Genomic DNA, 12407 nt, shown 5'->3' on the forward strand with positions numbered 1-12407 from the left:
TTTTTATTTTATAAATGTATAATTAAAAAACTAATAAGAAATAAACATCTAAGGGTATCTAAGTCATTTTCTTTGGTTATAAAGTAAATCAACATTAAACGTCCATAAATTGAACAATTTGAAACTTGTAGCCGTTTTCTATCATTTCATGAAAAAATTATACCTCAACTGATAAAATTCCTTTCATCTATTTAGTGCAGAGATCCTATGTACAATCATGCATAACCAATGCGACCTTAGCGAACATTCACGAAACAAGTAGCTCAACAAGCACGGAAAATGTTACACTAGAGTAAGAGAAAGCACCTTTAGACTGTCAATATGTCATGTATTTTTATTAGCTCTGTGATGGTCAAGGCAGCTTGGGTTGAGATTGTGAAGAATGACTCACTGATTTTGCCTGCTTGATGTTGTTTGATTTTGTGAACCAAGTTGTGTACAGAAATTGCTTGTGCGGCCCTACATGATTGCATATCAACCTGAGCTTCTGCCTCTCCCTCATCCATCTCAACACTATTTTCATGTGGCTTTTGCCTGTCAATCCTCTCAATCCAACTTCCTGAAAAGTTAAGCAAATGTTATGGTCATAAGAAGAAGCACATTAAAAATCAAACAGTTTGACTACATTCTCACAGACCTTGACGCGTTCCCAAGTCTCAGCAACAGTGAGAGGACCATGTTCCTTGACTATGTTGAATATAACCCTTGCGATGGTCTCAGTTTGCTCCAGTGGCATGCTAAGCTCTATTGGCTTCATCTTCGGCTTTGGCTTGGTTGAAAAATACCTCAGAAACATTCTGCCCCCAATTCCCCAAATCATAACAAAGCACACACCTGAGAGAGACAGTAAGAAAAAAAAACCTCATAAGCTAGAACATTTGGACTCTAATTCGGCTGTCAAAGGACTAAAATACCATTAAGATTGATTGGAAAAGAATTCATGACTGTCAAATGACCAAATACCATTAGGACTTCTTGAAAAAGAATTTGACTGTTAAGGGACCAAAATACCATTAGGACTTCTATAAAGAAAGGGTACAGGTAGAGGTACAAAGAAATTTACAAAAATTTCTTGTACAAAATGATGTGGCAGGAGATGAATGAAAGAGTAAATATGATAAGTTTGACTTTTTGTATTCACTTTTCCATTCATCTTCTGTCATATCACTTTGTACAAGAAATCTTTGTAAATTTCTTTTTAGTTTTATAAGAAAATAAAAAAAGAAATAAACATCTGAATTTAAAACCAAAAAACCTTTGTTAATTTTTTTGTTTAAAGTGCTTGTTCAACAGTTAATGGGGTATCAAATCTCTATTTGATATCTTCTCTTTTTCTCGTATGAGAAATTCTATTTATCATCCTCGACTGGTAAAGCTCCTTCTAAGAAATATAAAGATCCTAACAAAATCAATGAAGAGTCAAGAAATCAAAGCTGTGAATAAAGTTTCTCTTCAACAAACCCAATAAATAATTTGCTTGAATCTAAAGAGTTGAGGTCTAGCGAAGACATCTAATGAAGACTTGTTGAAATCCTCACCATAAAGAAGGTACAAGAAGTTACTCAAGCACAAATTCTCTTCTCATCATTCAATTACAAATTGTTTCTTAAAAACAATAGAGGCCAATAATGATCAATTCAATTCATTGCATAATTAGAAAATTAAACTAAACTTAGATGAATAAAATTGTAAGATATATGAAACTTAGAACCTTTCTAATGCATTAATCCATGGTACTTGATTGTGAGAATGAAAATATTTAAGTGGAGGTATAGAGACGATATCGAAGAATCAGTAGGGACTCGAAAAAATTCATGTAAAATTTCAACATTGGAATGCCCCATAGTTCTTAAGAAATCAAATAACATAATACAGCCATAAATCAAGCTTATTGATCCATATCCCATTAGAGAAGATCCAAGAATTGGAATTGCAATGACTACACTTAATGCTAGATGCTCTATAGGAGTTGCATGTCCAGCTGAAGCAAAAAAATAAAAAATGTAAAATCATATAATTAAATTAAACAATTAATATGCAATGTATTGAATTGATCATCAATAGCCTCAGTAGTCGAGGTCTAGCTATGACATTCTAATGAAGACTCCCATTACCAAAAGTGATGGGAGAAGAAGGCAAGTTGTTCATTGATTTAGACTTTGTTCTTGCTTGCTGATATTGGGTTAAAGTTAGGGTTAGATGAAAAACTAATGGGACAAGGTCTGAAAGGTTATAAGACTGAACTGATGAATCCCAAGAAGTATTGAGAGTTTAGGATGAAAGGAAGGCTGTAAACCTCAACAGACTAGCCTCAATAGTTTCACCACAAATAGAACAAATTATTAAGTGGAAAAATGCGATTAAAAATAAATAAAAAGATCATGACTATCAAAGTAACAACAACAGTGTGAATTGGAATCCTTAACTTTGATGCCAAAACAAGACTTCAGGAACTAACCATCACATCTGCCACTTAAAGCAGCACAACGATAAAAACATCAACTACTTTTGGTCGCTAAATGCCAAATCAAAGTCCTAGAAAGTCATTTAATTATCTTTCAAACAGGAATCATCTACCAGAAAATACATCAACTACAGGTTTAATTGGGCCTCGTCTAACAGTCCTGCTCTTGTTCATATTGATCTTCAATTCTAATAGGTTTTGATGGAATAGACTCCAATGAGAAAAGCCTTCTACAAAATCATAATTTGTCCTTGATAATATATAAAAGCACATCAGAAATTCTTCAGTAATCAGTATCCAATCACAAAAACCTTGTTGACATAGGTTCCATCCAAGAATTAAGAAAATCAAATAACTGCACTGAGCAAACCATGGTTCAAAAGTGTTCTGTATTATGAATTGACACACTTTCATCAATCGTCTCAAAAAATGAATAATCCCGTAATTATCAATAGAGTGCCAAAGCTTGCACAATTGTAACCATAAGAATTTAGAAATAAATAAAAAGGAAGTTCAGAATCCACACAAAAGCGAAAATGCGGATTGAGAAACACATAGATACTTTATTGTCACGTATTTGTACTATCCCCATCATGGCAAGCAGTTTTAAAGTTCCAGGAGCTCATTCTATACATTATATCCATTTATATTCCAAGAAGGACCTGAAGCTTTATGATTCAGGATCCATCTGATTATTTTGCAAAAACGATGTATCAAGACTTGGTAACTATTTCCCATTTTCCCTTCTTTCTAGAATCAAATCGATTGTCTCCATGTCAAATTATATACTTCCAGCATCAACTGTATCCTTAAGCAGTTAAAGACAACATGGCAAGTTTCGCAAATTTCACATTAATTTCCAAGATGGAGGATATGCAACAACAACTTATTCAAACACATGTCATGGCATAGTGGGAAAAGGAAAGCATTCGCCAATTAGTAGTGATAAAGAGGAAACCAGAAAGCTCCAACAATTGTACATAAAACCAAGTACTAAGCAGGAACCAAGCACAAATGTTTCCCCTATAACAATTTCTCTTCTAGTCAAACACTGAAAATGACCCAAATCCTTACTTCCTTAGCTTCACCCAGGAACTTGAAATTCAAAATCACAACTCAACCATCATAAGTAACCCTTTCCACAAGTGACCAAAACAGCAGAAATAAAAAACACAAACTCAAACCAAAACTAAAACAAAAACAAAAACAAGTAAAAGATAATGATTGAGCTGAAGAAGCCATGATTATGTAAACTTTAACTTGATGGATAATGATTGAATAAGATGAAAATTATGAAAAAGAAAGCCATGATGCAAAATCAATGGGCATAACAAAGAGATTCTTGATTTGAAGAAGTACACTTTACCGTATAGAAATTCTCGACCACTTTTTGCGACTTTCTCGGACCTTTTACTCTTCCCGCTAGTTTCTTGGTGAAGGTAGAGAGACGAGGCTGAGGTGTTTGATAAAATGTTGTACAGAGATAATTACATTTTGGACTTCCTCTTTGATTAACGGCTGTTGACAGGTGGTTATTTCCGTATTGAATTTAATTACAGTTTTCTGTTCTTAAAAATAAAAAATATAACAAAAATTATGATAATGCATTTAGTAGAAATGAGTCACAACTCACAACGGTTACAAAAAATATAATCCTAAAAATTAGTATAAATCTAAAGCGATTAAAAATCATTTTCACAGTTTTATTTTGTTTATCATGTGAAACAATTTTTTAATGTTATATTGAATAGATTTTCAAATATTAAAGACATTAAAATACATAAAAAAATTTGAATCATATTTTAGTTTTTGAGAATTATTTTTGGACAGAACTAAGACTTAAAAGGCCTCACTTTTTGATAAATTTTATAATGACAAATTATCCTTATATTATATTATTAAAACTAACTTTAATTATATATTCGTTACAAACACTTATGACACCTACTATTATCCGATTAACTTTTTTTTTATGCTATTCAAATCATTCTTAGATATATGAGATTATAAGTGATATTAAACAGTAAAATTTTTTAATTGGTTCACATATATATCTATTAATATATTCTTGAGATTATTTGTAAGGAAAATTTTAGCTTTAATTTTTTTTTTTTTTTTGGACTTTCAATTTAATTACCTAAAATTTTATCTTCGGAATAACAATGGTGGAGCTATATAACATAAGTGAATGGAGTGAGATATTAACTTTTTCAAAATATAAAAAAAAAAAATGGAATAAAAAACATATATGGAATTTATAGGATGCAATAAGAGAACATTTTAAATTTTACAATTTTGAAATGGTGTATATTAAGAGATGGGAACTCCTTTAATAAAAAGGTTCAATGAGTTAATGGGTCATGAATCCACAAGTCCAACACTAAAGCCTAAAAGGCAATAGCCCAGGTGAAACAAAAGAGGCCCAAGGGGGTAGGTTATTTGAAGTTCTAAAACTACCGATGACTATCCCACTACAACTGAATTGTGGCAACCATGCTAGAGCAATTAAGGAAACATGTTAGACTGCAGGGCGTAGCTACACTATAACATATGGGTTTAAAACTTCAACTGAACTCACTCAAATTCAATTACAATATTAGACACAATGTGCCAAAATCAAGGTGTTTAATTTTTCAAATGCTAAGATTGGGAGTGAAAATCAAATATGTGTATAGCTCTACCATATTCTACAAAATTATTAGTGTAACTTCCTAACTCTTTTGGCATATTCTACCAAATTTCTTACCATAAATCAATTGTATGCAGGTTTAGGTTTAATTAATTAATTTTTTTATAGAATTATATTCAATCTTAACATAATTTACTAGGTAAATTGATTAATTATTAAATTGTATGGAGACTTAAGCTTAGTTAACCCTATTAAATAATAAATTTTTCATAACATTAATATAACTATATTCAATCTTAATATAATTTACTAGATAAATTGATTAATTATTCACTTGTATGCATGCTTAGGTCTAATTAATTAATTAATTTTTCATATAATTAATATAACTATATTCAATATTGATATAATTTACTAGGTAAATTGATTAATTAATTCATAAAGCACCATCTCTACTATAACTAATAAAATTAGTCCATTTGAGGGCAAATCTCATTATCCTAAGTTCCTAACATTGATTAAGTTTAACATCATAATTAATTAAAAAGATAATTGAATTTGTATAATTTGTAAGCCGTTAACGTAAGCAATTGTGTATATTCTTATATTGGTTTTATAAATTGTAATAATCTAATCAACTTTATTTTTGGGGCATGCATTATTATTTTGTGAAATTCACAAAATAATAATACATATATTTAATTATTAGACTCCCTCATTTAAATTTTTTTTTTATAAATTTAATACAAATATTATAAAGTATTATAATGGTAAATATTATAAATTTAGATACATTATTTAAAACTATGATTTACACTTTAACTTTATATACAATCTCGTAAAGGAAAAAAAAAAGCATAAAATTTTCAATAAAAGAATAATATGTGCGACGGAGAGGGCGAGTCTCCACGGGGGCAGGATTGATAGGGTCGGTCTGGGCAGGGATTGCACAATCCCCTCCCCGACCCGTCCGCAAGGTCGGGGATTTTTGGAGGACTATCCCCTACCCCATCCCCATCCCCAACATTCTCAGGGATTCCTTGCCCCATTCAAGCCGAATCCCCATGGGACCGAGGCAAACACCCATCCTTAGTTGGTAGTGATGTAAAAACCTCGGGCCCGGGCCGAACTCACTAGGGCTGAGCCCGGGTTTTTTCAAATCCAAGCCCAGTCCCATGAAAAAGCCTGGGTTTGATAAACCTAGTCGGACTTATCCAGGGCCTGGCCTAAAGCTTGGGATTGGTCAATATGATGAGTTATTATTTTTTTATTTGTTTTATGTTTTTGAAAATTTACTTTATAAACAGGATCTGCATGTAATTTAATAAGGTCATGTCAGCCCCTCATAAACAACTTAATCATTCTAGGAGGCTGTGTAGTACTAGTTTACCTAACATATTGGAGAGATGATATGAATATCATCATGTTTATTTGAAAAACTAATACAAAGGGATCCAAATTCTAAAAACATAAATAATGATCACATAATAGATTTTGAGTAATAGATTTTGAGTACTCTTTTAACTCGATATATCCATAAATTTTGAGGAATAAATAACTTTTTTAACATAAGAAAACTATAAAGTAACCAATTTTAATTTAATTTTATAGTTTTGCAAATTAAAATAGTTTGTATATATCATTAAATGATGATATATTTTGATTATTGATCAATTTCGATAAAGCCCAGAAAGTAAGATATGTTTGTTGAAGACATGGAAGCATTTGGTGAAGGTATATGTTGATGCGTGATTTTGACACCAACAATTCACAGGTATAAAACGTTAAGCTGTTCTTAAAAATTGTACGTGATATGATTGATTCAAGAATCAGGATAAAGTTAAACAATAATATTGATGCAAAGATAGAATTATAAATAAGACAGAAAATTTTTATAGTGGTTCGAATGCTTAAAGCGATTCCTACGTCTAATGTTTCTTTTATATATGAGAGTTTACAATATGTTGCATATAGTGAACAGCAGTAGAGGTACAATACGTCCATTGTTTCTAGTAAGTTGTCTTTGATATTAATTGTTGTGAAAGTAGAGATTAGAGATCCCGAAAATGAGAGGAGAAGTCTTTTATTTATAGTAGTTGAATTCAAGGTAATGATTACAAATTTGCAAGTGGGTAGGTGTCTTGCAAATCCTTCTTTGTCTCTCATTGACTGATAACTTAGGAAATATCCTCAAATTATTTGGGGCTTGGACAGGTATGCGGTCCTCATTCACTCACAGACAAAACCTGAATCTACTGGGTTGATGACAGTCGTATTTTTTTCTGTCTTGGGACGACATGACAGCTCCTAAACAGTGCAAAGTCTTCCTGAACTCTGATTGGTGTTATTATTGATGTGAGCTTACGTCAACCCTGATTTTTTAGGCATAACAGTATAAAATAAAAAGTTTGAATCGTTAATTTAATTTGGTGAAATATAGGAGAATAGAAAACGAGTACTGATGGAGGAAAATTGCAAGATCAAGAGTCAGAGAAGGCTAAGAGGGAAAATGAATTTGGAATTTGTATTTCAAAATCGATATAATTTACAATTTTTCATGTCAAGAGAAAACTATCCTCAACGTCTTCAGGTTTGAGTGAAAATTTTAACAACTATTTAATGCCTTAAGCCGCTGTTAGAAATGAATATAGTTACAAAAAAGCAAGACGAATATACTTAAGGAGAGTGGCGATTGAATGTAGTAATTAATGGAGTGAATCTCTGTTCATTTCTTAGGTCAAATGCAGTTCATTCGATCATTTCTTGTCTAAATCATAGATAAACTTTTAATGATACAAAAGCAATCACAGTCCAAGCTACGACGTGAAATATGTTACTAGCAAGATGAATGAAAAGTTGTATTTTTATCTACGATGTGGTGAGCTCTGCTTTAATGCACTGAATCATTTTTTTTTTTTTCTTTTCTGGTAATATCATAATCATTCTTATAATCTTATTAGACATTCAATTCAAAACTCTTCATATTTCATGCCTTTGATGAATTGCATTTCTAATGTACTTTCTACTGGCCTATTTTTGCACAGGTTTGCACGTTGACCAAAAGTGAATCGAAGTGCTGAGATAGAAATAGAGGATTGTGCTAGAATTGGTCAAATGAGATACAAATTTATCTATGGTATTCCTCTGTTTTCGGCAAAATTTCTGTTTATATTCTTTTTGAGTGATTATTTTCTGAATCTACATTCAACAATTATTCCTTATATTGACTTTGATTGTGTAATAATAATGTGATATTGGCTAGTTTACGCGCATCTCAATTAATCTTCGGGGTCCATAAAATACCCTACAAACTCAATAGTTCAAACAGGGGCAGATCCATAAATTTTTATTAGGGTGGCCAAATGAAAATTAATTATACATAACATTCATATTCTGTCTTTCTAGTCAAAATTGTCATAAAAAGAAAAAAAAATTACATTTACAATTGTCATCGACGGGGCTTCATATTGAGGAATCATTGCATCACTATCTCCTTATCAACGCTGTCAAATAAATCTTTCTCAACATATGGAATTAGGCTATCATTCAAGAATTGATCTCTCATTCGATTGCGTAAATGAGTCTTCACAATTTTCATAGCAGAAAATGCTCTTTCTACACTTGTAATTGCAACTGGTAAGGTTAAAGCTAATGTGATGAGCAAATATACCAATGAGTAAATAAGATGTTTCTTCTTTTCAACCATTTTCTGAGCAAGACTAGTAATATCATTTAGTTCTGAAAAATCACTATCTGAGCGCATATCATCAATGTAATTATCAAGTTTAAGTTCAAGTGTCATAAGATCAGTAGAAGAAAATTCAAGTGGATAAAATTGAGCAAAACGAACTAATTTTCCCTTATCAAATGCTTTAAAGTAATCACTTGGATTTAGGGAGGCCATGCAAATAAGTAATTCTGTATTACCTTCATTAAAACGACTATTAAGCTCTGATAGTTGCAAATCTATTATGGCATAGAACAACTTGACACAATATGAAATAAATTTGTCATCTCTTGAATATTACGCCACGATCTCCCTCATGCAACAAATTTCTCTTCCATATTTGGCACATTTATATTATGAACAATGCAAAAATGAGAAACTTCATCAAATAGATTATCCCATCCATTATTTCTTATTAACAATAATCTTTTTTTCGACAAGTGAACCAAAGATATAACATTTATAATATCTTGATCCTTCCTTTGCAATGCTTGTGAAAGTTCAAATGTGATTCCCAAAATGTTTTTCATCATGTGTAGGGTAAAAGCAAAAATCAAAAGAAGTCATATAATCCACCAAATCACTTGCTTCAACTCCATTATCAGAATTTTCAGTAAAATCCTCAAGCACTTCAATAACAAATGAAAACAAATTAATCAAGCTCAATAAAGTTCCAAAATGTGAACCCCACCGTGTTTCCCCTGGCCGCTTAAGACTAGTATCTTGATTAAGGCCTTGCCCTGTTGAAAGCTCACCACTTTCAATAGCTTTTTTCACCTTCCAAGCTTGTTTCTCATTAAGAAGATCCCGATGTCTAGGTGACCATCCAACAATATTTATCACACAATAAACTTTCAAAAAAAATCTCTCAATATTTGTATCCTTTTTTGCCACAGTTACAAGTGTCAGTTGAAGTTGGTGAGCAAAACAATGAACATAGAAGGCATATTCATTATCTTTCAATATAAGTGCTTTTAACCCATTAAACTGACCTCACATATTACTTGCACCATCATAACCTTGTCCACGTAATATTGATATGCTCAAATTGTATTTAGAGAACAATGTTTCGATTCCCATCTTTAGTGACAAAGCAGTCGTATCTGTGATATGCATAATGATAAATAGACACTCAACAACACAACCTCTTTTATTTACATAAAGTAAGATAATTATCATCTGCTCTTTGTTGGATCCATCACGAGCTTCATCAACTAATATAGAAAAAAAAGCATCTCCAAGATCACTAATTAGTTTGTTGATGGTTTCAACTGCAAATGCATTGATTATGTCTTTTTGGATACTAGGAGCAATCAATTTATCATGTCTTAGAGCTTTCTCCAATGCTGCTAATCTATATTCTTCATTTTGTTTAGCTGTATAGTGTCAAAATTCAAGAAAGTTTCCCCGATTCATTGAATTATCAGACTCATCATGGCCACGAAAAGGCAATTCTTGCCGAAGAAGAAGCCGACTAGCAGAAATTGATCCTTTCAACCGAATACGATAATCTTCTCGTTGTTGGTCAGATTTCTTATTAATAATTGTACTCACATGCTGCTTTTGGTTCATCAAAGCTTGACAATTTTTCAAAGCTTGGTTATGATAGCCATTAGGACCTCCAGTATGATATTAAAAATTTTCAAGTCTCTTCCAATTGCGAAACCCATCAAGAACAAAAGAATCACCGCCACTTTGCTCCCCTTTATCTGGTTTGAAAAGATAACAACATAAACAATATGCAGCATCATTCTCAACACTATATTCCAACCAGTAAAGATATTTGTCAAACCAAGAACGTTGGAAACTCCGTTCATAATCACCAGATTTTGATTTGAGAAACTTATGGTTGTGAGGTTGAGAATGACCCTTTTGTAAATAACGCATTCTGACTTGGTCTCAAACATTAGGATGATAAAATGTAATTCTTGGTCAAAATCCAGGATCAAAAGAAAGATTTCCCAAGTCAACTTCGAAGCAATTTTTCTTTGAAGAAGGTTGGTTTTCATTATCATTGACACCATAATAAAGTTGAGATGTCTCAGCAATTGACTTTTTAAAAAAAATATTTTTTCATATCTAAATACAAGAAAATAAAATTATATAAATACAAAGAAATAAATTAACTCACGAATTGAATTCTATAATAACTATAGAAATTCTAAATTTTCTAACTTAAAGTTTTTCAATCATCAACTTAAAGTCTTAAAGACTTGAACAATATATAAAAATAAAAGTCTCCTTGGTTTTATCTATATTTCTATTTCTATTATCTATATATTATTTTTTTTTCAAATTTTGGGACCACAAAACAATTATTTACCTATTACAAAATATTGGAATCTATAAACTTCCCCTTTTTTCCTAAAAGTTTTCTCAATAAAAAATTCAATACACAATGCTATTATGCTAATACACACTACACAAATAAAAGAAAAGCATTATACACAAAAAAAAAAAAAAAAAAAAAAAAAAAAAAAAAGTAGTAACCAAAGAGAAAATAGCTGATTAAATTTTGTTGAAGTCTGAAATACAAAGAATTAGGGAGATGAAGAATTAGAGAGAGCAGCAGAGAAACTGTGCAAAAACGTGAGGGACTGTCGGGTGAGCGTTTGCAAATTGTAACAGTAGAGTAAGGTTTTACTTTTACAAATTTCCTTAAAAAATTGAAGGTGGGCGATGGTCCAAGTCTTTTAGTATTAAAATGGAGAGTGGGCCAAGGCTTTTTAGTCCTAAATTTGAGAGTGGGTCATATTTTTTAAGGGAGAACGACTTACACATACCCAAGGTTTATTGAAACGATAAGTTGGTATCCAAAAGGTTTTGAAACAACAAATAGGTACCTTCCGTCATGTTCTGTTAGTGATTTCTGTTTATTAATAGTGAAAAGACTAAAATACCCTTGACAGTTTATTATTTTAGTTTTTTATAAATTTAAAAATTTTCAAAAAACCCCCTAAGTTTGCTAATTTAACCAAACACCCCCATATATAAAAAGTTTGATAAATAACAAAAACACCCCCACCACCCGCAGTGCCAGATTCCAACCACCACCGCCGGAATCTGACCAAAAAATTGCGTTACGACACAGACCCATCGGATCTGTGTCTTAACGTGTCGATCTGGCCTTTTCCGGCCAGATTAGCCACGGATCTGGCCGGAAAAGGCCAGATCGACACGTTAAGACACAGATCCGATGGGTCTGTGTCGTAACGCAATTTTCCGGTCAGATTCCGACGGTGGTGGCCGGAATCTGGCACTGCGGGTGGTGGGTGTGTTTTTGTCATTTAACAAACTTTTTATATATGGGGGTGTTTGGTTAAATTAGCAAACTTAAAGGGTTTTTTGGAAAATTTTAAATTTATAAAAAACTAAAATAATAAACTGTCAAGGGTATTTTAGTCTTTTCACTATTAATAAACAGAAATCACTAACAGAACATGATGGAAGGTATCTATTTGTCGTTTCAAAACCTTTTGGGTACCAACTTGTCATTTCGATAAACCTTGGGTATGCGCAAGTCATTCGGCCTATTTTTTAATATTTAAAAATAAAAATTAAGGGTGGACCAAAGTCAAACCAAATAG

At 31.9% G+C, this 12407-nt stretch overlaps 2 protein-coding genes across 2 annotated transcripts; both read right to left on the minus strand.

Moving 5' to 3' along the window:
- Positions 1-295: 295 nt before the first annotated feature.
- LOC116120621 lies at positions 296-921 on the minus strand. The gene is made up of 2 exons (XM_031406586.1): positions 638-921; positions 296-559 (listed from the first exon to the last, which is right to left on the minus strand). The coding sequence occupies exons 1-2, from the start codon at positions 818-820 to the stop codon at positions 353-355; spliced, it is 390 nt and encodes a 129-aa protein (XP_031262446.1). The 5' UTR covers positions 821-921; the 3' UTR covers positions 296-352.
- A 7647-nt stretch (positions 922-8568) lies between these two features.
- LOC116120538 lies at positions 8569-10707 on the minus strand. Its single transcript, XM_031406492.1, has 4 exons — positions 10509-10707; positions 9818-10196; positions 9405-9634; positions 8569-9059 (listed from the first exon to the last, which is right to left on the minus strand). Exons 1-4 carry the CDS (start codon positions 10705-10707, stop codon positions 8569-8571), a joined length of 1299 nt encoding a protein of 432 aa, XP_031262352.1.
- Positions 10708-12407: the final 1700 nt, after the last annotated feature.

The sequence above is a fragment of the Pistacia vera genome, unplaced genomic scaffold, assembly GCF_008641045.1.
Source record: "Pistacia vera cultivar Batoury unplaced genomic scaffold, PisVer_v2 Contig94, whole genome shotgun sequence".
Classification (NCBI taxonomy): Eukaryota; Viridiplantae; Streptophyta; class Magnoliopsida; order Sapindales; family Anacardiaceae; genus Pistacia; species Pistacia vera.

Bases quoted from the DNA above. Each gene is read 5' to 3' on its own strand.
- LOC116120538 (XM_031406492.1), bottom strand. From the start codon at position 10,707: ATGCGTTATTTACAAAAGGGTCATTCTCAACCTCACAACCATAAGTTT. The intron at 10,197-10,508 runs GTGATTCTTTTG...GACACTATACAG, and splicing joins TAAAGGGGAGCAAAGTGGCG to CTAAACAAAATGAAGAATAT. The intron at 9,635-9,817 runs GTGAGGTCAGTT...ATGGTCACCTAG, and splicing joins TATGATGGTGCAAGTAATAT to ACATCGGGATCTTCTTAATG.
- LOC116120621 (XM_031406586.1), bottom strand. From the start codon at position 820: ATGATTTGGGGAATTGGGGGCAGAATGTTTCTGAGGTATTTTTCAACC. The intron at 560-637 runs GTCTGTGAGAAT...TTAACTTTTCAG, and splicing joins AGACTTGGGAACGCGTCAAG to GAAGTTGGATTGAGAGGATT.